Genomic DNA, 24,877 nt, shown 5'->3' with positions numbered 1-24,877 from the left:
TTGGCACTCATGAACTCCTGGGTAGCTTTGGCTGTATGCTTGGGGTCATTGTCCATCTGTACTATGAAGCGCCGTCCAATCAACTTTGCAGCATTTGGCTGAATCTGGGCTGAAAGTATATCCCGGTACACTTCAGAATTCATCCGGCTACTCTTGTCTGCTCTTATGCCATCAATAAACACAAGTGACCCAGTGCCATTGAAAGCCATGCATGCCCATGCCATCACGTTGCCTCAACCATGTTTTACAGAGGATGTGGTGTACCTTGGATCATGTGCCGTTCCCTTTCTTCTCCAAACTTTTTTCTTCCCATCATTCTGGTACAGGTTGATCTTTGTCTCATCTGTCCATAGAATACTTTTCCAGAACTGAGCTGGCTTCTTGAGGTGTTTTTCTGCAAATTTAACTCTGGCCTGTCTATTTTTGTTATTGATGAATGGTTTGCATCTAGATGTGAACCCTTTGTATTTACTGCCATGGAGTTTTCTCTTTACTGTTGACTTAGAGACAGATACACCTACTTCACTGAGAGTGTTCTGGACTTCAGTTGATGTTGTGAACGGGTTCTTCTTCACCAAATTAAGTATGCGGCGATCGTCCACCACTGTTTTCATCCGTGGACGCCCAGGCCTTTTTGAGTTCCCAAGCTCACCAGTCAATTCCTTTTTTCTCAGAATGTACCCAACTGTTGATTTTGCTACTCCAAGCATGTCTGCTCTCTGATGGATTTTTTCTTTTTTTTCAGCCTCAGGATGTTCTGCTTCACCTCAATTGAGAGTTCCTTTGACCGCATGTTCTCTGCTCACAGCAACAGCTTCCAAATGCAAAACCACACACCTGGAATCCACCCCTGACCTTTTAACTACTTCATTGATTACAGGTTAACGAGGGAGACGCCTTCAGAGTTAATTGCAGCCCTTAGAGTCCATTGTCCAATTACTTTTGGTCCCTTGAAAAAGAGGACGCTATGCATTACAGAGCTATGATTCCTAAACCCTTTCTCCGATTTGGATGTGGAAACTATCATATTGCAGCTGGGAGTGTGCACTTTCAGCCCATATTATATATATAATTGTATTTCTGAACATGTTTTTGTAAACAGCTAAAATAACAAAACTTGTGTCACTGTCCAAATATTTCTGGCCCTAACTGTATTTAGGATTTGTGACCTAGCAGGAAATATCGATGAACCCTATCTGTTTGGGCCAGAGTAATATTCAAAGGTGCTAAAAGAGAATACAACGGTGACAGGGCTAGTATTGAGAGTAACGCACATTAACCCCTTCATGACATGCTGCAGGAGCCATGTCAGTGTAGCGCCACAGAGATCTGGTCATTGCAGTATGACACTCTGCCGCTAAGGGGAGTGATGGTACGTCTGATGGCACTGAAGGAATTCTTCTGACCAGGTATCACCAGCACACATTACACTTCACACTCCGGCCACTAGGGGGAGAAAAAGGCTTTATTTATTGGGCTACTCCTCACACTGGTAAAACTAGGGGTTGGATAGGAAGTCAGTCAGAAGCTGACTGGGTTGGATTCAGGCAACATCCCGTGGCAGGGGGTGTTGCAGGGAGAAGATTCCGGGCGGTCTCTGTCAGGCATGGTAACCTGGCAGGTACCTAGCGAACAGAACATTACGGAACCGCGCCTGCACTACCTTGTGGCGATAAGAAAGAGACACGAAGCAAAGGATATTGTGGAACAGTGAGAAACGAGATCAAGCACAAAGGAGAGCCAGTAGGAGTCGTGCCCCAAGAGCGGCAACATCCTACTGAGGCGCGTAGCCGGTGGCCGGAACACCGAGGAAGTAACTGACTCTATGCCTTACTTCAAACTCCGCAGGACAGTTCATTATAGGTTGGCTGTCTACCTTAAATTTCCTACGCAGACATAGGGGGCAATGCGTGGAGAGGGGCGTCTCTAGGGTCCCGGAAGAGCTCCAAGCCTTCCCATCATACGGGTGCGTCCTAGCCATAACATACATGGGGGACGAGAAACTAGTAACATCTGGAACGAAATAGAAAGAAAGAGAAAGAACTAGAAAGAACGAACGAAAGAACGAACTAGAACAGAAGTTGTGAGGACTATACCGAATGCTCAGCAGGGTAGCACTACAACACACAGGCGCTATTGGTAGGCAACGATTTCCACCTGCAAAGGGAACTCTGGATGTGCCATCGGACCGGCCGGCTCAGACAGCCCTGTTAACTGTGCTCTGGATTGCGGATCCTGAAGTCTTCAGTAAAGAGACTGCAACCCTGTGTCCTCGTTATTGTCTGCACCTCACACCATCTCCATCCACCCTACTGGGAAGCCCTGGGGACATACTTCACCTGTGGGAAGGTATACCATCTAGCTGCCATTCCATCGCCCCAGCGGACCCCACAGCAGCATCGGTCACCCTGACCGAACACCACAGGTGGCGTCACGAAACCTTGACAGACTCTTATCACCTTTTATTGGACGCCCCTTAGCAGGGTCCCGGACCGGGTCCAGCCACCGTGACAACCCCAGAACTGAGACAGAAAGGACCGATACCGGGTGACCCGTGGCCCTGTGTCTGGGGGCGCTCCATCAGCGGCAGGCTGGACCGGGTGGCAGTGAGGCAAATGCCCCCGGGCTGCTCCCCCATCAGCTGTACAGGGCCGGCCACCTAAAGGCCATGCAAAGCAAACTGAGTGCGGGCCCTCGAGGTTGTGTAGTGGGCGTGGCAGTCTCTGGGAGCTGCAGCCGCTCATTGGCTGTGCAGCTCAGTGCTTTGATTGACTGCCTGGCTGCAATTGGCCTGATGCTGATTGGTGCATCAGGGCAGGATGGGGCAGGCTTAGAAGGTGGAAGGCGCGCATTCAGGAGCACGCTCAGTCAGTAGGTACACAACCTAAGCTCTATACTGTAACCAGAGAGCTCGACCCCGGGATATCATTGTGTCCCTGGGAAAGAGCCAGCCTAATAGGGAGGGAGGAGAGCAGCCAGGACCTCTCTCCTCTCACCATGGCAGGTCCTGCACCCACAGTGTGAGGGGTCGTCAGGGGAGTGGGGGTATGTGTGAACAGCTTCTGCAGAGCATTGCACTCCTCACTGCACACAGGGACATGCAGGGTGACAGTCTGCAGAGCATTGCTTCTCTACTTGTCCAAGTATCTGCAGAGCATCACTTCCCTACCTGTGCATGTATCTGCAGAGCAAAACTTCCCTACGTGTGCATGTATCTGCAGAGCATCACTTTCCTACCAGTGCATATATCTGTAGAGCATCACTTCCTTACCTGTGCATGTATCTGCAAAGTCTGCAGAGCATCACTTCCCTACCTGTGCATGTATCTGCAGAGCATCACTTCACTACATGTGCATGTAACTAGAGAACATCACTTCTCTACTTGTGCATGTATCTGCAGAACATCACTTCCCTACGTGTGCATGTATCTGCAGGGCATCAATTCACTACCTGTGCATTTATCTGCAGAGCATCACTTCCCTACATGTGCATGTATATGCAGAGCATCACTTTCCTACGTGTATCTGCAGAGCATCACTTCCCTACCTGTGCATGTATCTGCAGAGCATCACTTCCCTACCTGTGCACGTATCTGCAAAGTCTTCAAAGCATCACTTACCTTCCTGCGCATGTTACTGCAGAGCATCACTTCCCTACGTGTGCATGTATCTGCAGAGCATCACTTTCCTACCTGTGCATGCATACCTCCCAACCTTTGAAGAAGGCAAAGAGGGACAAAGGTAGTGGTGCGCGCATCGCGCTGCAGCAAATTTTAGGACACAGCCCTGACCACACCCATTTCACAACTAGTCACACTCATATCCACGCCCAAACAACACCCATTTAGCACTACTGATTAGGGTTGAGTGAAAAGGATCGTTCATTTTCATAAGTCGCCGACTTTTGGCAAAGTCGTGTTTCATGAAACCCGACCCGATCCCTGTGTGGGGTCGGCCATGCAGTATGCGACTTTCGCGCCAAAGTTGCGTTTCAATGACGCGAAAAGCGCCATTTCTCAACCAATGAAGGTGGACGCAGAGTGTGGGCAGCGTGATGACATAGGTCTCAGTCCCCACCATCTTAGAGAAGGGCATTGCAGTGATTGGCTTGCTTTCTGCGGCGTCACAGGGGCTATAAAGGGGCGTGCACGCCGACCGCCATCTTACTGCTGCTGATCTGAGTATAGGGAGAGGTTGCTGCCGCTTCATCAGAAGCAGGGATAGCGTTAGGCAGGGTACATTAACCCCCAAACCGCTTGTGCTGTAGCCAGGGCCGGCGTCAGCACCAGGCGTACCCGGGCAAATGCCGGGGCCCTGGCGAGACAGGGGGGCCCATTCAGGGCTGGCGTTAGAGGCAGGCTGCCCACATGCGGCCCCTGAGGCAGGCATCTGCGGTCCGAGGTACACGATTGAAGAGAGGAGGCAGCACGGAGCTCTGGGACTTTTGCAGCTGCTGGAGGGCCACCCACAATCCATCGCCATGGATACGCAGAGCAGAGTGACTTCCGACCGTCCAGTGCCCAGAGAATGAGCCGAGTGTCCCCAAGCAGGAAGTGTGCAGCACCTGCTACCTGGCTGGAACAAAGGATTGTGGGGGGATGCAAAGCCTGGCTGGGAGGACAAGGTATGGGCTCTTATATAGTGGCTGGGCTGTGTTATATACTACGTGGGCTGCTATATACTACGTTGGCTGCTATATACTACATGGGCAGCTGGGCTGCTATATACTACGTGGGCTGGGCTGCTATATACTACGTGGGCTGGGCTGCTATATACTATGTGGGCTGGGCTGCTATATACTACGTGGGCTGCTATATACTACGTGGGCTGCGCTGCTATATACTACGTGGGCTGGGCTGCTATATACTACGTGGGCTGCTATATACTACATGGGCTGCGCTGCTATATACTATGTGGGCTGGGCTGCTATATACTACGTGGGCTGCTATATACTACATGGGCTGCGCTGCTATATACTACGTGGGCTGGACTGCTATATACTACGTGGGCTGCTATATACTACGTGGGCTGCGCTGCTATATACGTGGGCTGGGCTGCTATATACTATGTGGGCTGCTATATACTACATGGGCTGTGCTATATACTACATGGGCTGCTATGTGGGCTGCTATATACTACGTTGGCTGCTATATACTACATGGGCAGCTATATACTACGTGGGCTGGGCTGCTATATACTACGTGGGCTGCTATATACTACGTGGGCAGTGTTATATACTACGGTGGCAGTGTTATATACTACGTTGGCAGTGTTATATACTACGTGGGCTGCTATATACTACGTGGAAACAGGAACACATGGGCTACTTGCACAGTGAACAAGTCTGTATGATCATGTTCACACACCACCAAGAAACCTGAAGACACAAAAGAGAATAGTAAAACCAAAAACACTCAGTTTGAAAAAATGTTGCAGTAATCCGCAAGTGCTAGTAAAAGATGTAAAAAACAGGGTATTTGGTTGATACGTTTTTTTTCTCTGAACCCTGTTCACACAGGTTATATACAGATGATCAGGTTTTTAAATACATCAGATAGGGATTGCATACATTAGTTAGGACTGCTCTGATAAGGGTATACCGTGAAGATTGGTAGAGCAGCTTAGTATACATTTTTTGCAAAAAACGTATCAACCAAATACCCTGTTTTTTACATCTTTTACTAGCACTTGCGGATTACTGCAACATTTTTTCAAACTGAGTGTTTTTGGTTTTACTATTCTCTTTTGTGTCTTCAGGTTTCTTGGTGGTGTGTGAACATGATCATACAGACTTGTTCACTGTGCAAGTAGCCCATGTGTTCCTGTTTCCATAATTGTTCTCTTGTGTCTACAAGACTGGGGAGTTCCACCACTCCTCTTGGGCTATCTGCACAAAAGCTGTTCTACCCTGTATGCACACATGGATTTTTTCCTCTCTGAACCCTGTTCACACAGGTTATATACAGATGATCAGGTTTTTAAATACATCAGATAGGGATTGCATACATTAGTTAGGACTGCTCTGATAAGGGTATACCGTGAAGATTGGTAGAGCAGCTTAGTATACATTTTTTGCAAAAAACGTATCAACCAAATACCCTGTTTTTTACATCTTTTACTAGCACTTGCGGATTACTGCAACATTTTTTCAAACTGAGTGTTTTTGGTTTTACTATTCTCTTTTGTGTCTTCAGGTTTCTTGGTGGTGTGTGAACATGATCATACAGACTTGTTCACTGTGCAAGTAGCCCATGTGTTCCTGTTTCCATAATTGTTCTCTTGTGTCTACAAGACTGGGGAGTTCCACCACTCCTCTTGGGCTATCTGCACAAAAGCTGTTCTACCCTGTATGCACACATGGATTTTTTCCTCTCTGAACCCTGTTCACACAGGTTATATACAGATGATCAGGTTTTTAAATACATCAGATAGGGATTGCATACATTAGTTAGGACTGCTCTGATAAGGGTATACCGTGAAGATTGGTAGAGCAGCTTAGTATACATTTTTTGCAAAAAACGTATCAACCAAATACCCTGTTTTTTACATCTTTTACTAGCACTTGCGGATTACTGCAACATTTTTTCAAACTGAGTGTTTTTGGTTTTACTATTCTCTTTTGTGTCTTCAGGTTTCTTGGTGGTGTGTGAACATGATCATACAGACTTGTTCACTGTGCAAGTAGCCCATGTGTTCCTGTTTCCATAATTGTTCTCTTGTGTCTACAAGACTGGGGAGTTCCACCACTCCTCTTGGGCTATCTGCACAAAAGCTGTTCTACCCTGTATGCACACATGGATTTTTTCCTCTCTGAACCCTGTTCACACAGGTTATATACAGATGATCAGGTTTTTAAATACATCAGATAGGGATTGCATACATTAGTTAGGACTGCTCTGATAAGGGTATACCGTGAAGATTGGTAGAGCAGCTTAGTATACATTTTTTGCAAAAAACGTATCAACCAAATACCCTGTTTTTTACATCTTTTACTAGCACTTGCGGATTACTGCAACATTTTTTCAAACTGAGTGTTTTTGGTTTTACTATTCTCTTTTGTGTCTTTATATACTACGTGGGCAGTGCTGTATACTACTATGTGGGCAGTGCTGTATACTACTGTGTGGCTGTGCTATATACTACTATGTGGGCAGTGCTGTATACTACTGTGTGGGCTGTGCTATATACTACTGTGTGGGCTGTGCTATATACTATTGTGTGGGCTGTGCTATATACTATTGTGTGGGCTGTGCTATATACTACTGTGTGGGCTGTGCTCTATACTACTGTGTGGGTAGTGCTGTATACTACTATGTGGGCTGTGCTGTATACTATATGGCTGTCCTATAAACTACGTGGGCCGTGTTATATACTATGTGGCTGTGCTATATACTATATGGGCTGTTATATGATACGTGGGCTGTGCTATATACTACGTGGCTGTGTTATATGCTACGTGGGCTGTTATATACTACATGGCTGTTATATGCTACGTGGCTGTGCTATATACTACGTGGGCTGTGTTATATACTACATGGCTGTGTTTATATGCGATCATGAATCGTGGTATGTGTTAAAAGGGGGGCCCACTGAGACTCTTTCGCCCGGGGCCCACAAAAACCTGGAGCCGGCCCTGGCTGTAGCGATTTTCACTGTCCAACACCACCTTTTATTTGCAGGGACAGTGGAGGCAAATGTTTTTTTTTCCTCAGCGCTGTAGCTCATTGGGCTGCCCTAGAAGGCTCCCTGATAGCTGCATTGCTGTTTGTACGCCGCTGTGCAAACCAACTGCTTTTTTCAAAGCACAAATCCTGTTGCTCCTTCCTTTCTGTACAGCTATCTTGTTTGTTTCTCCACACTTTTGACTTTTTTGTGCAGCAGTCCACTCCTTGTTATTGCTGCCTGCCATACTTTGCTGAGATTACTGCAGGGAGATAGTAATTGTAGGACAGTCCCTTTTTTTTTTTTTTGTTTCGTTATATCTCTTCAAGCCACTTTCTGCCACAGAAAATATACTCTAATACAGTGGCCCAGATTTATTCACTAGTCTCCCTAAAGAAAAAAAAAATAAATAAAGGGTGCAGATTAAAATTGACAAATCTGCATCAGTGGCAGCCCTGTGTGTGGCATCTGTGTCTCATTTTCCGGCACAGAAAACATACAGTCTAAGGCTATGTTCACACGTTCAGGATTTCCATCCTTTTTTTTTCCTGACTGAAACCGCAGGTCTCTGCAGAAAACGCAGGTGCGTTTTTTGGTGCGTTTTTTAGTGCGTTTTTTAGTGCGTTTTTTGATGCAGTTTTGTCTGCAGATTGTCTGTGTTTGACAGAAATAAAGTTTACTGCAGTGGGGGGGGGAAAAAAAAAAAAAATGATGTCATTTCCTTGTCCAACCCTTTTCTTCTTCCATCCTCCATTTTGGAACTTACACATCAAAATGAGTGGACGTGCATAGCGTCGTCCAGATGACAGCCCACGGATCCAGCTCCGCACGCCACACCGGATTGCGATCCTGGGGTTGATGCTTCTAATTTTGAATCGACATGCATGTCAGGTAAGCAGATGTCTGTTTGTTTTATATATTGGGTTATGGGTACTTGTCCACATTCTGGAAACGTTGTATGTTTGGCGCTGCGTGTGGCCGCAGCGCCAAACATGCAGCGTCCACAAGTCAGCATACTGGAGGTGATGTCATGAAATCACGTGTCCACTGTGTGTCATCCGTCAGCCCTGCGACTCCGGACATGCTGCGCGTCTTTTATGATCACAGCATGTCTGTGTTCCTTGTTGTGAAACTGCGGCTCCGCAATGAATAAAAGAGGACCCTATACGTCGGGTGTGATGATGCTGGATTTGTACAATGAACACATCTGGCATCATTGCGTACTAGAATGGGGTGGGCCTTCCTGAATGTGGACACGTATCCTTACATAATCGACATTGTTTTCCTTGCATGTTTGATATATTTTTCTAATTGTTGTGTTTACGAAATATTTTTTTATTTTTCTATTTAGCGGCGGCAGAGAAGACGTGTGCAGAAACGATTGTGGGTGCACCCGCTTGTAGAAGACCGAACTGAGAAGGGGCACTTTCATGTGCTGTACAATGATTTGAGGAGGTAAGTAGAAATATATAGAATGACTAATTTACCTTTTTTGGCTAGCAATACTTGTGAAGTAACCCTTTTTTGTTGTTCTTTTGCAATTTTCAGATATCCTGAAAAATTTATATCGTTTTGTCGGTTACCAATTATTGCCTTTGACAGACTGCTTACCATCCTGGCACCCCATTTAACACTGCAAGACACGGTAATGAGGAAGTCCATCTCTGCTGAAGAAAGGCTGCTCATCACCTTGCGGTAAGTAACAATTTTTTGGGGGAATGTTGTTAGGTCTGTATTTTACTTGTGTGTGTGTGTCCAGTATGTGTGATTAAACCCACCCAGTCCTCTTGTTGGACAGGGGGCACACATACACACACACACACGTGAGATACGGGCGAGTGTTGCATGGTAAACCCCGGCTCTGCCGCCTGCACTCTGGAGCGGAGTCTGCACCCACATACCAATACATGGAGCCGCACGCTCCACAACGGAGTGCATGCAGCAGGTCCGGGGATTACCATGCAACACTTGGTCATATCTCGCATGCGTGTGTGCACAAGTCCCATCAGGCCTTTTATTAATGTTTTTTACACCCTTTGTGTTGTGCTGGGTGTTAATGCCATCATTATTGAATGGTGCTGGACGCATATTATAGCGGCCTTAACTTGTGACATGTTGTAATTACCTTTTTGTGTGACATTTCTAATTTTCTTTTTTGTTTCTTTTCAGATTTTTGGCCACAGGAGAGAGCTATACATCCCTGCACCTCCAATTTAGAGTTGGTAAATCTACCATCTCTAACATTGTGAGGTGTACATGTACCGTCATCTGGCAGAAGTTGCAGCCCATGGTGATGCCTTCCCCAACCGAGGAGACTTGGCTGCAGGTTGCAGCAGGCTTTCAGTCTGTGGCCAATTTCCCAAACTGCATAGGTGCAGTCGATGGTAAACATGTTCGGGTTCAGCAGCCACCACGATCAGGATCACGCTTCTTTAATTATAAGAAGTATTTTTCAGTGGTCCTGATGGCGGTGGCTGATGCCCATTACAAATTTGTTGCCATTGACGTTGGTGCCTATGGTAGTACTGGGGATTCTCGGGTGTTGCGAACGTCACAGATTGGGATGCAAATTCTTCGAGATGGCGGCACGCTCCCAGCCCCACGACCTTTGCCGGGTTCCACACATCCAGTGCCGTTCGTGATGGTATCGGATGAGGCGTTTCCCTTAACGACAACCCTGCTGCGCCCATACCCACGAAGGGGACTGGATGCCCGACGGAGGATTTTTAATTATCGGCTGAGTCGTGCACGCAGATATGTGGAATGCACCTTTGGGATCATGACTAGTCAGTGGAGGATCTTTCACACTGCCATTCAGTTGGACACAGACACCGTTGATGCTGTGATAAAGGCTTGCTGTGTACTCCACAACTATGCTCGTGAATACAACACTGACGTTGATGTGGAGTACCAGCAGCCAGTATTTAATCCAGTTGACAACGGGGGTCTGGGTAGGCCGTCCAACTCTGGTGTGCGTGTGAGAGAATCCTTCACTGACTACTTTATGAGTCCTGAAGGTGCCGTGCACTGGCAATACTCCTGTGCTGGTGTTGAGCAGCCTGACCAGCAGAGAAGGATGCATCTACACTGACCCCCCCAGAAATGTTGCCGACATCGCTGATAACAGTTTTGACAACATCCCGAAGAATGAGAAACGCCAGCAACCAACACAAAAGTTTGAAAAAAAAATTTTTTGTTTCATGTTACCAAAAAAACTGTGTTAAATAATTGATTGTAATATCAATAAAAAATCTATTTGGGTGTAATTAGTTTTTTTTTGTTTTTTTTGGCTACAAAAAATTTGGTGTTTTATGAAAATAATAGCAGTATGACGTATACAATTGTTAACACATCAACACATAAACCACTAATTGATAGCCCATAAACCCAGGATAGCGGCCTTGACCGCATTGTAATAAAGAAGAGAATATTATGTTTGAAATATAATATATTTAAAAGAACACAAATTCTTTGCAATATTTACAAAAGATTTTTCAATTAGAAAAAACCAAAAAAAAGCCCCTTTCAAAGCCAACGGCAACTGGAGCTAAAAAACAAACCAAAAAAAACTCGGTGCCACTGAAAATTTTTGCCCATGTTCAATTCAGAAAAGTATATTCTGGAGAATAGAGGAAATTTGATCCCTCTGATTGATATGGTGCTCCCCCCATATGCTGCGAACTTCCTCTATCTCCAGAAGTAACTTGGCTGTGGGCCAAATACTGGGGTCTGGTAGCTGGTGTTTCCGGTGTTCGGTGTCGGGGCCTGAAAAGTCCCAACACCCCCATCAGAACTTCATTGTATGGAGATATCGGAGCAGGGTCCTCCAGAGCAGTGAGGGACATCTGGACCATGGACATGAAAAGAGATTGTCTATCCGGTGGCAGGGAGCGTGTTTTTCTTGCCACAGTTAGTGCGAAGGAGTCGCAGTGGTCATCAGAACTAGATTTTTTTAATAGATCTAACGTGTCGCAAGCGATTTGGACAGTTTGGTCATCTTGGTTTTTCTTTGTTTTTTTTTGTTTTTTCTCTGCTGCCACCGGATAGACAGCTCTCTTCTCCACTCTCACAGCTTCTGCGGAATCAGATGCTTCAGCAGCTGCTGAACTAGATGTTGATGCAGCAGCTGCTGAAGTGGATGCTGATTCAGCAGAAGCTGTGGGAGTGGAGGTAGAGATGGTCCCTCCCACTCCAGAGGAACTGCCTGCTCCATCCTCTTTGTCGCTGTCCTCCAAATCAGCTACCGACATGTTTCCTTCCGTCCTGTTGGAGAAAAAAAAAACATCAATTTTTCGCACAACATATTATATTTAAATAATCATGTGGAGTGGATTTTAACTTACTTTCTCAATGTCCTACTGGACACAAGAAACTGCAGCTCTTCGCTAAATGGAAATTTACTTTTGCTCGGCGAAGAGCCACTCTTAGAACATTCGTTCAGGAACTTCGTGAAACGGTCTCTGATTGAGCGCCAACGTTTCTTCACATCGTTATCTACCAAAAAAAGGTTACAAAATACAACAACATTTTTTGTGAGATCTAAACAAATTATATTTTTAATATACTCAAGGTTTACTAAATAAATTTAATTAAAATTACCAATTTGCTGCTGTGTACTCCCTGGATACTTGTCCCAATCTGGGATAAGGTCTCGTACAATTTTGGTCCAGGCTAGTTCCCGGAAATATTTATCCTTGTAGGATTCATCGGCTGGGTCCCACAAGGCCGGATAATCCCGAACCTACAATAAATACAATAGTGTCATCTCATAATCTATAGCGCGACCAAGTAATGTTACACAATTGCTGGAAATATTTCAAAGTAACCCCTAATAACTGAACACAAGCACAAACTGAAAACACAAACACCAATAAAAACGCTTGTGTGCAGTTGTTTTACCACTAGCTCTGTCGCCGTCAATCCTGAGTGGTTCGTGCGACAATCAACAACATTCATTAAAAAACACACTATAAACTGAAATAGTTAGGGTAGGGTTAGGGCTCATAACCCTAAGCACTCTACCCCAAAAGGGATCCTAAACATAACACAACCACAAAAGGGATCCTAACCCTAACCCTACAGGGATCCTAACCCTAACCCTACAGGGATCCTAACCCTAACCCTAAAGGGATCCTAACCCTAACCCTAACCCTACAGGGATCCTAACCCTAACCCTACAGGGATCCTAACCCTAACCCTACAGGGATCCTAACCCTAACCCTAACCCTACAGGGATCCTAACCCTAACCCTACAGGGATCCTAACCCTAACCCTAACCCTACAGGGATCCTAACCCTAACCCTAACCCTACAGGGATCCTAACCCTAACCCTAACCCTAAAGGGATCCTAACCCTAACCCTAACCCTACAGGGATCCTAACCCTAACCCTACAGGGATCCTAACCCTAACCCTACAGGGATCCTAACCCTAACCCTAACCCTAAAGCTATTGTAAGGTGGCATTAAGCACGGTTAGTAATGGCGAGGCGTCAATAAGACGCCGATCAATTATTAATCCTAATAAGGTTTACTATAATATATGTGGACCCCCCTAAAAAAAAAAAATGTGTTGGGGTCCCCCTATATTTTTAGGCCAGAAAGGCTAAGCAGACAGCTGTGGGCCAATATTTGACGCCCGGGAAGGGGTTAAAATACCCATGGCTGTTCCCAGGCTATGAATATAAGCCCACGGCTGTCTGCGTAGCCTTTCTGGCACTAAAATATAGGGGGCCCCGAAAAAAAAACGTGTTGGGGTCCCCCTATATTTTTAGGCCAGAAAGGCTACGCAGACAGCCGTGGGCTTATATTCATAGCCTAGGAAAGGGGCCATGGATATTTGCCCCCCCCCTGGCTACAAATATAAGCCCGCAGCCGCCCCGGAAAAGGCGCATCAAAAAGATGCGCCAATTCCGGCACTTAGCCCCTCTCTTCCCACTCCCGTGTAGCGGTGGGATATGGGGTAATGAGGGGTTAATGCCACCTTGCTATTGTAAGGTGGCATTAAGCCCGGTTAATAACGGAGAGGCGTCAATGAGACGCCTATCCATTATTAAGCCAATGAAAGGGTTAAAAAAAAACACAAACACTAGAAAAAATATTTTAATGAAATAAAGACACACACTTTTTGACAATTCTTTTATTGCACGCTCAATCCATCCTGAAGACCCTCGACCTGAAAAAAAGGCAAAACAAAAAAACAAATTCATACTCCCTGGCCCTGTCCGCAGAAATCCATCGAGGGTCCCACGAAGATCTTCCATGGAGAACAGACACATCCAGAGATGTGTCTGCTCTCCACGGCTGCAGCAACACACTGACAGGAGCCATAGTTCCTGTCGGTGTGTCACTGCGCATGCGCGAGCGAGTTTACCGGCGGTCATTGACCCCGGTACTCTCGCTTAACGGCAGTGCTGCGTGGGAAAGTTCAACGCAGCTGTACTGCCGTTAACCGAGACGCCGGCGCCATTGAGCTCCGGGACAGTACGCGATACACTGCTAGGAGCTTCGCTCCTGGCAGTGTATCACCGGAGAGCAGGAGATCGGCGTGGGACACTCGGTTATGGATTCTGCGGACAGGGAGTATGGATTTGCTTTATTATTTTGGGATTTTTTCATTGAGGATCGAGGGCTTCGCCTACAAGTGTGGTGTATGGTGAGTATATACTCTATGTTATGTGTTGTATGTACTGTACTGTGTGTCATGTTTGTGTATTGTGTGTTTGTGTTTGGTGTGAACTTTAGTATTGTGCTAAGTCGCCGGACACAGGGACAACTCTCCCATCCTAAATACCGGATGGGAGTAGTAGTCCGATACGGCGACTTAGCACAATAGAGGCATATCGTCGCATGGGGACGGACACACAGACTTACCAAATCAATCAGACGCCCGACATCGATCCCCATGCGACGGTATGCCTCCATAGTGACAGTCTCTTCGTGATACAGTCGGGAGAACACACGCCGCCCACGGACTTCCGCCCACGCACTTCCTCCCGCTTCCCCGAACTTCCTGCAGCAGCGGTTCTGCACATCAAACCGCAGTAAAACACGCAGATATATTTTTGATCTGCGTGTTTTACTGCGATTTTGACCTCACAATGGAGGTCTATGGGTGCAGAACCGCTGCGGTTCAGGAAGAAGAATTGACATGCTCCTTCTTTTTTCCGGGAGCTATTCAGCGCGGCTTTTTTTTTACAATTTCCGGACCATGTGCACAGTGTGTCCTGTTTTCCATAGGGTACAGTGTACTGTACCCTGCATGGAAAACAGCTGCGGAACCGCAGCGGCAAAACCGCCGCGGTTCCGCGGTAAAAAACGCACTGTGTGAACATGGCCTTACAGTGTGTTAGGGCTAGCGGAACGCACCGAGTAAATAGAGATGTTTATTGATATTGGTGCGTTCGCAGCCCGGGGTCCACCGTGCAGGAGTACCTGCTGCTAGCAAACGGCGGAGCTATATGGCGGTATAGACTAACTCAGTTAATTCACTGAGTAGCCGTGAAAGGAAAGCACTGTGCCCTGTTAGACTCCACAGAGGCACAGGCTAACTGCCCAAACAGAGAGCAGTCAGTGGTCACACAAACACACAAAACTCCTCGCCGGAGGAGCCAGCATTCTAGGGGCTTATTTCAGCCGGGTCCCTGAATACACTCAGACTCAATCTCCTCGCCGGAGGAGCCAGCATTCTAGGGGCTTATTTCAGCCGGGTCCCTGAACACACATACATGTGACCACACTGGCGCAAAGCACATAACATAAGACAATACTAGCGCATGGCCGTGCGGTCATGCGCAGTTTATATAGTTGCAGCACAGGAAGCTGCTACTGAAGTTTTTGCCCTTTCAGGACCTTCCAGAAGGACCAATGGAAAGTGCTGCAGTACCTGAGCATGTTTTGCCCTTTCAGGACCTTCCAGAAGGACCAATGGAATGTACTGCAGCACCTGAGCATGTGACCGAACATGTGGCCCTTGACCTCCAATGGGAGACCCTGCCCTGGGCATGCTCAGTGTGAGTAAACAAGGACTTCGTCCCAGAGAGGCTCGCTCGCCGCAGATCAGTGCAGGGTACCATAGGAAAGCCAGAAAAGGCAGTAGTGACCCTATGCACAAAATCAGCCCCAGCGAGACGCTGGGAGCGACGTCTCCGCTGAGCAGAGCCCACTGCGGCCGATACCGAATGGGAGACCGCAGCAGACTCGGATCGAGATTCCCCCTGTGCAGCAGAGGAAACTCGACTCCTAACGTTACCCCCCCCTAGGGCCCAGCCCCCCCCTTGAGCCTCACTACGCTCAAAAGCTGCGATAAGCAGCGGAGCCCGAATGTGCTCCACAGGCTCCCAGGTTCTATCCTCTGGGCCGTGACCCTTCCAGTCCACCAGATAAAATTTCTTGCCACGTACCACCTTGCACCCCACAATAGCATTCACCTCAAACTCATCCGTGGATGAACCCGATGTCCCAGCAGATGACTCGGAAAACCGGGACAAATGAACGGGCTTTAAGAGGGAAACGTGGAAAGTATCGGTGATACCAAGGCGTGGAGGAATAGCCAAACGGTAGACCACAGGGTTGACCTGTTCCAGAACCTTAAACGGGCCAATGTAGCGAGGAGCAAACTTAGTGGACTCAACTCGCAGCCTGATGTTACGGGCGGAGAGCCACACTAAGTCGCCAGGAGCAAAGACCGGAGCGGGGCGCCGGTGTGTATCAGCCGAAACCCTCATTCTCTCCTTGGAGGCCCGGATGGCATCCTGTGTGCGGTCCCAGATGTCACGTGCCTCCACCGCCCAGTCTGCCACCCTAGAATCGGTGGATGACACGGGCATGGGCACAGGGACACGCGGATGCTGGCCGTAATTAAGGAGAAAAGGAGTTTGACCAGTGGAATCGGCTACGGCGTTGTTCAGGGCAAATTCCGCCCAAGGTAGCAAAGATGCCCAGTCATCCTGCCTAGCAGAGACGAAATGTCGCAAATATGTCACCAGAGTCTGGTTGGTTCTCTCCACCAACCCATTCGTCTCGGGATGGTATGCAGAGGAGAAGTTTAACTCTATGCTGAGTAAACGGCAGAGCTCTCTCCAAAACCGAGATGCGAACTGGGGACCCCGATCGCTGACAATCTTATCAGGCATACCATGCAAATGGAAAACATGTTTAATTAACAACACCGCCAAGGCCCGTGCTGAGGGTAACCGAGGAAGCGGCACCAAATGCACCATCTTGGAGAAATGGTCGGTGACAACCCAAATAATGGAGCAGCCACGCGACTTGGGTAGACCCACCACAAAGTCCATCCCGACCATCTCCCAGGGCCTGTCTGCCACCGGTAGAGGGTAAAGCAACCCAGCAGGCCATTGCCGAGAAGACCGATTCTGGGCGCAAGAAACGCATGCCTGAATATAGTCCTTGACATCTCGGGCCATATGCGGCCACCAGTAAGTTCTCGCCAGAAGCTCAGATGTCCTCTTGGTCCCAAAATGCCCACCCACTCTGGAGGAGTGAGCCCAAGAGAGAACCTCTGGTCGCAAGTTAGCTGGTACGAAAGTCTTGCCCGAGGGCACAGACTCTAGCAAAACCGGAGCTACAGTTCTCAGGCTCTCAGAAGGGACAATAAGCCGAGGCTCCTCCTCCTCCGATGACACCACGGAGCGGGAGAGAGCGTCAGCACGAACGTTCTTCTCCCCGGAGAGGAAATGGAGAGTAAAATGGAACCGGGAGAAGAACAGGGACCATCTAGCCTGGCGAGAATTCAGCCGCTGGGCCGTTTGCAGATACACCAAGTTCTTGTGGTCAGTGAAGACTTGGAAGGGAAAGCGAGCTCCCTCCAAGAGATGTCTCCACTCCGAAAAAGCCAACTTCATGGCCAGCAACTCCCTGTCCCCGATGGAATAATTCCTCTCCGCTGGTGTGAAGGTCTTGGAGAAGAAGAAGCAAGGATGCTTCCGACCTTGAGCATCCTTTTGGAAAAGGACTGCTCCAGCACCAACGGATGAGGCATCCACCTCCAAGATAAATGGCTTATCAACATCGGGGCGATGTAGGATGGGAGCGCTAGCGAAGTGTGACTTGATCGAGAGAAAGGCTTTGGAGACCTCCTCTGACCACAACTTGGGATTTGCTCCCTTCTTGGTGAGGGCAACCAAGGGAGCTACCAAAGTTGAGAAGTGTGGAATGAACTGGCGATAGTAATTAATGAACCCCATAAAGCGCTACACCGCTTTAAGAGAATGGGGTTCCTGCCAGTCCATTACAGCCTGTAGCTTGGCAGGATCCATAGCCAAACCCTGGGCAGAGATGATATAACCAAGGAAAGGCAAGGACTCCTGCTCAAACACACACTTCTCCAACTTGGCGTAGAGGGAGTTTGCCCGTAAGAGGTCGAAGACTTTGCGAACATCTCTCCGATGGGAGTCAATATCTGGAGAGAAGATGAGAATATCATCCAGATAGACTACGACCGAGGTGGTGAGCATATCCCGGAAGATGTCGTTCACAAAGTCTTGGAAAACGGCTGGGGCATTACAGAGCCTGAAGGGCATCACCAGATATTCATAGTGCCCATCCCTGGTGTTAAAAGCCGTCTTCCATTCATCCCCCTCACGGATGCGAATCAGGTTGTAAGCACCCCGCAGATCTAACTTTGTAAATACCCTCGCTCCCCGTAGCCTATCAAACAGCTCAGATATCAGGGGTAGTGGGTACTTGTTCTTAACGGTGATGGCGTTAAGACCCCTGTAGTCTATGCATGGACGTAAGTCTCCAGTCTTCTTCTGTACGAAGAAGAACCCTGCCCCTGCCGGTGACACTGACTTCCTAATGAATCCTCTTGCCAGATTCTCCTGGATGTACTGGGACATTGCCTCCGTCTCCGGGAGAGATAACGGATAGACTCGACCCCGGGGAGGCTCAGCACCAGGCAAGAGGTCAATAGGACAGTCATAGGGGCGGTGAGGCGGAAGGGTCTCCGCAGCTCTTTTGGAGAACACGTCTGCATAGGGTCAATAGTGCTTGGGGAGAGAGGAAAGATCTGTGGGTACCTGTGTAGTAGCAACCTGAACGCACTCCCTCAGACATCTACCCTCGCAAGATTTACTCCATCCCAAAATTCTCCCAGAGGACCACTCAATATGAGGAGAATGGTAGCGAAGCCATGGTATCCCCAACAGGACCTCATCAATTCCCTCAGGAGTGACTAATAGGGAGATTATCTCCTGATGTGATGGAGACACAGATAGCGTGAAAGGAATGGTTTGGTGGGTAATCTGTGAAGGTAGTGTTGACCCATTTACCACTCGAACGGTTACCGGCTTGGCGAGCATCACCAAGGGTATTGCGTGACGCTGGGCAAAAGCGGAAGACATAAAGTTACCCTCTGCCCCAGAATCCATGCATAGCTCGACCATAAGAGTGGATGGGCCTATGGTAATTGTCCCCTTGAAGGACAACTTTGAGGCAAACTTCACCGTGTCTAGTGTACCTCCTCCAACTGCCACTAGACGCTGACGTTTCCCCGACCGCTGAGGGCCCTTGGAGGCAAGGTGTCCTGACTGCTGGCAAACATGACGGACCTTATGTGAACGGGCAGACTGAGACTTGTATCCCGCTCGTGTCACCTCTAAGGCCTCATGTGACTCGGATGCCTGGACTGGAGATTCCAAAGGTTTGGCGAAGGTGGGAGCCAGCCGAAACCTCTGCCTACACTGGGCTCGCTCCAACCTCCGCTCGTTAAAACGGAGGTCGATACGAGTAGAGACAGTTATTAACTCCTCCAGTGTGGCAGGAATCTCCCTAGTGGCCAGAGCGTCCTTAATGTGGTCAGCCAGGCCCCTCCAAAATATGGGGATAAGGGCTTTATCCGACCACTCCAGCTCGGAAGCTAAAGTACGGAAGCGGACGGAAAATTGGCTGACCAAGGACTCACCCTGAGTTAATGCCAGTAGTTGGAGCGCTGTGTCATGGGTGACTTGAGGTCCTAAAAAGACCTTTTTCAGAGTGCTCAGGAACAACGGAGCACTCTGCACCACATGATCACCACACTCCCACAGCGGCGTAGCCCACTCCAACGCCCTGTCCGACAAAAGAGACACAATAAATCCCACCTTAGCCCGCTCTGTAGGAAAACGTGCAGCCAGGAGCTCGAGGTGAATAGAGCACTGACTCACAAATCCCCTACAAGTTTTGCTATTTCCAGAAAATTTTTCTGGCAGCGGGAGGCGAGATAACGTCGGAACAGGGGTGGCAGTGGACAAGGTTGCTGCAGCCACGCTAGCAGCCTGTACAGCAACTGCGGTAATATCCACAGCTGAGGTTGAGCTCTCGAGAGCCGCCAACCTACCCTCCAGCTGCTGGATATACCGCAAAGATTGCTGAATGTCCGCCATTTACTAGCCAGACCCTGGCGCTAGTATTCTGTTAGGGCTAGCGGAACGCACCGAGTAAATAGAGATGTTTATTGATATTGGTGCGTTCGCAGCCCGGGGTCCACCGTGCAGGAGTACCTGCTGCTAGCAAACGGCGGAGCTATATGGCAGTATAGACTAACTCAGTTAATTCACTGAGTAGCCGTGAAAGGAAAGCACTGTGCCCTGTTAGACTCCACAGAGGCACAGGCTAACTGCCCAAACAGAGAGCAGTCAGTGGTCACACAAACACACAAAACTCCTCGCTGGAGGAGCCAGCATTCTAGGGTCTTATTTCAGCCGGGTCCCTGAACACACATACATGTGACCACACTGGCGCAAAGCACATAACATAAGACAATACTAGTGCATGGCCGTGCGGTCATGCGCAGTTTATATAGTTGCAGCACAGGAAGCTGCTACTGAAGTTTTTGCCCTTTCAGGACCTTCCAGAAGGACCAATGGAAAGTGCTGCAGTACCTGAGCATGTTTTGCCCTTTCAGGACCTTCCAGAAGGACCAATGGAATGTACTGCAGCACCAGAGCATGTGACCGAACATGTGGCCCTCAACCTCCAATGGGAGACCCTGCCCTGGGCATGCTCAGTGTGAGTAAACAAGGACTTCGTCCCAGAGAGGCTCGCTCGCCGCAGATCAGTGCAGGATACCATAGGAAAGCCAGAAAAGGCAGTAGTGACCCTATGCACCGAATCAGCCCCAGCGAGACGCTGGGAGCGATGTCTCCGCTGAGCAGAGCCCACTGCGGCCGATACCGAATGGGAGACCGCAGCAGACACGGATCGAGATTCCCCCTGTGCAGCAGAGGAAACTCGACTCCTAACACAGTGGGCCTGATTTCTTGCCAATTCTCACATAAATAAAAAAAAATAGTGGGAGATTAAGATTGGCATTTCTGCTTCGGTGCCAGTGCTGTGTGTGGCATCTGTCTCTAATTTTGTGCCACAGAAACCCTAGTGTGTAATACTGGGCCAGAATTTTTTTAAATTATCCCAGGAAAAAAAAATAGTGGGAGATTGAGATTGGCATTTCTGCTTCGGTGCCAGTCCTGTGTGTGCCACCTGTCTCTAATTTTGTGCCACAGAAACCCTAGTGTGTAATACTGGGCCAGATTTTTTTTAAAATTCTCCCTGAAAACAAAAAAAATAGTGGGAGATTAAGATTGGCATTTCTGCTTCGGTGCCAGTCCTGTGTGTGCCACCTGTCTCTAATTTTGTGCCACATTAAACCTAGTGTGCAACACTGGACCAGATTTTTTTCAAATTCTCCCTGGAAAAAAAAATAGTGGGAGATTAAGATTGGCATTACTGCTTTGGTGCCAGTCCTGTGTGTGCCACCTGTCTCTAATTTTGTGCCACATTAAACCTAGTATGTAACACTGGGCCAGATTTCTTTTAAATTCTCCCTGGAAAAAAAAATAGTGGGAGATTAAGATTGGCATTGCTGCTTCGGTGCCAGTCCTGTGTGTGCTGTTATGATTCAGTGGTCTAGGAGCAACATGGAACGAGCTCTGAGGGAAGTGGTAACTGTACTGACCGCAGTCCCTAAGCTCAACACAACACTAGAAGTAGCCGTGAAATGCTCCTAACTCTCCCTAGGCATCTCGTCACAGCCTAAGAGCTAACTACCCCTAAAGACAGAAGCAGGAAAACTATCTTGCCTCAGAGAAAATCCCCAAAGGATAGATTAGCCCCCCACAAAAAATGACTGTGAGTGGAGAGGAAAAAGACATACACAGAATGAAACCAGGATGAGCACAGGAGGCCAGTCTAGCTTGATAGATAGGACAGGATGGAATACTGTGCGGTCAGTATACAACACTACAAAAATCCACGCAGAATTTACAAAAAAAATCTCCACACCTGACTAAAGGTGTGGAGGGCAAATCTGCCTCCCAGAGCTTTCAGCAAGACAGAATTAATTCACACTGATAAGCTGGACAAACATAGAAAGCACTGAACGGATAAGTCCACAATCTGTGAACAGAAAAGCGCAAGCAAAAACTTAGCTTTGCTGAACTGGTCAGGATAACAGGGAAATCCAAAGATATGTGAATCCAACCAGGAACCATTTACAAGTGGCACTGGCTGAAGGAACAGCCAGGCCTAAATAGCCGAGCAGAAGAGACGATAAGTGGAGGCAGCTTATGACAGCTAACTCCAAGGAGCAGCCATACCACTTGAAACCACAAGAGGGAGCCCAAGAGCAGAACTCACAAAAGTGCCACTTACAACCACCGGAGGGAGCCCAAGAGCGGAATTCACAACAGTACCCCCCCTTGAGGAAAGGTCACCGAACCCTCACCAGAGCCCCCAGGCCGATCAGGACGAGCCAAATGAAAAGCACGAACTGTTGTGAGTTCTGTTTTTGGGCTCCCTCTGGTGGTTACTGATGGTACTGGGTGACTTGTGTTCTCTGCGGTCTCTGGTGTCCACCTGTTCCATCAGGTTATGGGAGTTTCCCATTTAACCTGGCTTTTTTGTCATTTCCTCGCCGGCTATCAATGTAATCAGCGTGTCTTTTTACCTCTGCTCCCTGCGTCTGTTATCTTCAGGACAAGCTAAGTTTTGATTTTCCTGTTCCACGTTTTGCTTTATTTTTGTCTTTGTCCAGCTTGCAGATATGTGATTCCTTGCTGCTGGTTGCTCTAGTGGGCTGAAATTACTCCTCATGTTCCATGAGTTGGCACATGAGTTCAAGTTTTTTCAGGATGGTTTTTTGAAGGGTTTTTCGCTGACCGCGCAGTTCACTTTTGTATCCTCTGCTATCTAGCTTTAGCGGGCCTCATTTTTGCTGATTCTATTTTCATAACTACGTATGTGCTTTCCTCTCATTTCACCATTATTACATGTGGGGGGCTGCTATTTCTGTGGGGTGTTTCTCTGGAGGCAAGTGAGGTCTGTGTTTCTTCTAATAGGGGAAGTTAATCCTTCGGCTGGCGCGAGACGTCTAGGAATCATCGTAGGCACGTTCCCCGGCTACTGCTAGTTGTGTGTTTAGGTTCAGGATCGCGGTCAGCTCAGGTTCCATCACCCTAGAGCTTGTTTTGTTTTTGTGCTTGTCCTTTTGTGATCCCCTGCCATTGGGATCATGACAGTATAGCCGGCCCCAAAAAAAAATTGGTCATCGTTTTGGCTGAAGTAGGAGGAAAAGTAGTCTGAGGAAGTTTTTTTTTTTTTTTTTTTTCCCTCCTCAGTGTTTGCTGCCTAGCCTTAATTGCAGTTTGGCTGCTTCTTTCCTCCTCTTAATCCTTGAATGGCTCTGACCTCAGCTGTTTATCATGGACGTCCAGAGTTTGGCTTCCAGCCTGAAAAATCTTGCTGCTAAGGTTCAAAATATACAAGATTTTGTTGTACATACGCCTATGTCTGAACCTAGAATTCCTATCCCAGAGTTTTTTTCTGGAGATAGATCTAGTTTTCTGAATTTTAGGAACAATTGCAAGTTGTTTCTTTCCTTGAAATCTCGCTCCTCTGGAGACCCTGCTCAGCAGGTCAAGATTGTTATATCTTTCCTGCGGGGTGACCCTCAGAATTGGGCATTTGCATTGGCACCAGGGGATCCTGCGTTGCTCAATGTGGATGCATTTTTTCTGGCATTGGGTTTGCTCTATGAGGAACCTAACCTAGAGATTCAGGCTGAAAAAGCTTTATTGGCTCTCTCTCAGGGGCAAGATGAAGCAGAAATATATTGTCAGAAATTTCGGAAATGGTCGGTGCTTACTCAGTGGAATGAGTCCGCTCTGGCTGCAAAATTCAGAGATGGCCTTTCTGAGGCCATTAAAGATGTTATGGTGGGGTTCCCGGCGCCTACAGGTCTGAATGAGTCCATGACTATGGCTATTCAGATTGATCGGCGTTTATGGGAGCGCAAACCTGTGCACCATTTGGCGGTGTCTTCTGAACAGGCACCTGAGATAATGCAATGTGATAGAATTCAGTCCAGAAGTGAACGGCAAAATTATAGGCGGAAAAATGGATTGTGTTTTTATTGTGGTGATTCAGCTCATGTTATATCAGCATGCTCTAAACGCACAAAAAAGGTTGAGGTTGATGCTTCCGAGATCGGAGCGGGGGCGGTTTTGTCACAGAGAAGCTCCGATGGCTCAGTGATGAAGCCATGTGCGTTCTTTTCTAGAAAATTTTCGCCCGCTGAACGGAATTATGATGTTGGTAATCGGGAGCTTTTGGCCATGAAGTGGGCATTTGAGGAGTGGCGTCATTGGCTTGAGGGTGCTAGACATCGTGTGCTGGTCTTGACTGATCACAAAAATCTGATTTACCTTGAGTCTGCCAAGCGTCTGAATCCTAGACAGGCTCGTTGGTCACTGTTTTTCTCCCGTTTCAATTTTGTGGTTTCATACCTGCCAGGTTCAAAGAATGTGAAGGCGGATGCTCTTTCTAGGAGTTTTGTGCCTGACTCCCCTGGAAATTCTGAGCCCACTGGTATTCTTAGGGATGGGGTGATTTTGTCGGCTGTCTCCCCAGACTTGCGACGTGCTTTGCAGGAGTTTCAGGCGGATAAACCTGATCGTTGTCCGCCGGAAAGACTGTTTGTTCCGGATAGTTGGACCAGTAGAGTCATCTCCGAGGTCCATTCTTCTGTGTTGGCAGGTCATCCTGGAATATTTGGTACTAGAGACTTGGTGGCCAGGTCTTTTTGGTGGCCTTCCTTGTCGAGGGATGTGCGTTCTTTCGTGCAGTCTTGTGGAGTTTGCGCTCGGGCTAAGCCTTGCTGTTCTCGGGCCAGTGGATTGTTGTCACCTTTGCCTATCCCGAAGAGGCCTTGGACGCACATTTCC

The 24,877-nt window shown here is 47.9% G+C and overlaps 1 protein-coding gene across 1 annotated transcript; it reads left to right on the top strand.

Annotated features, from left to right (window-relative positions):
* Positions 1-8,458: 8,458 nt before the first annotated feature.
* Positions 8,459-10,922, top strand: LOC138637696 (uncharacterized). The gene is made up of 4 exons (XM_069726560.1): positions 8,459-8,552; positions 9,013-9,116; positions 9,210-9,356; positions 9,831-10,922. The coding sequence occupies exons 1-4, from the start codon at positions 8,520-8,522 to the stop codon at positions 10,750-10,752; spliced, it is 1,206 nt and encodes a 401-aa protein (XP_069582661.1). The 5' UTR covers positions 8,459-8,519; the 3' UTR covers positions 10,753-10,922.
* The last annotated feature ends 13,955 nt before the right edge of the window (positions 10,923-24,877 follow it).

This window comes from Ranitomeya imitator, chromosome 5, assembly GCF_032444005.1.
Source record: "Ranitomeya imitator isolate aRanImi1 chromosome 5, aRanImi1.pri, whole genome shotgun sequence".
Lineage (NCBI taxonomy): Eukaryota > Metazoa > Chordata > Amphibia > Anura > Dendrobatidae > Ranitomeya > Ranitomeya imitator.
The sequence above is the reverse complement of the archived record's forward strand: the minus strand, read 5'-3'. Positions and strand labels throughout refer to the sequence as shown.

Excerpts from the sequence above, each read along its gene's own strand:
- LOC138637696 (XM_069726560.1), top strand. The coding sequence starts at position 8,520 with ATGCTTCTAATTTTGAATCGACATGCATGTCAG. Across the intron at positions 8,553-9,012 it reads TGAATCGACATGCATGTCAG|CGGCGGCAGAGAAGACGTGT; the intron begins GTAAGCAGATGT and ends TTTTCTATTTAG. Across the intron at positions 9,117-9,209 it reads CTGTACAATGATTTGAGGAG|ATATCCTGAAAAATTTATAT; the intron begins GTAAGTAGAAAT and ends TGCAATTTTCAG.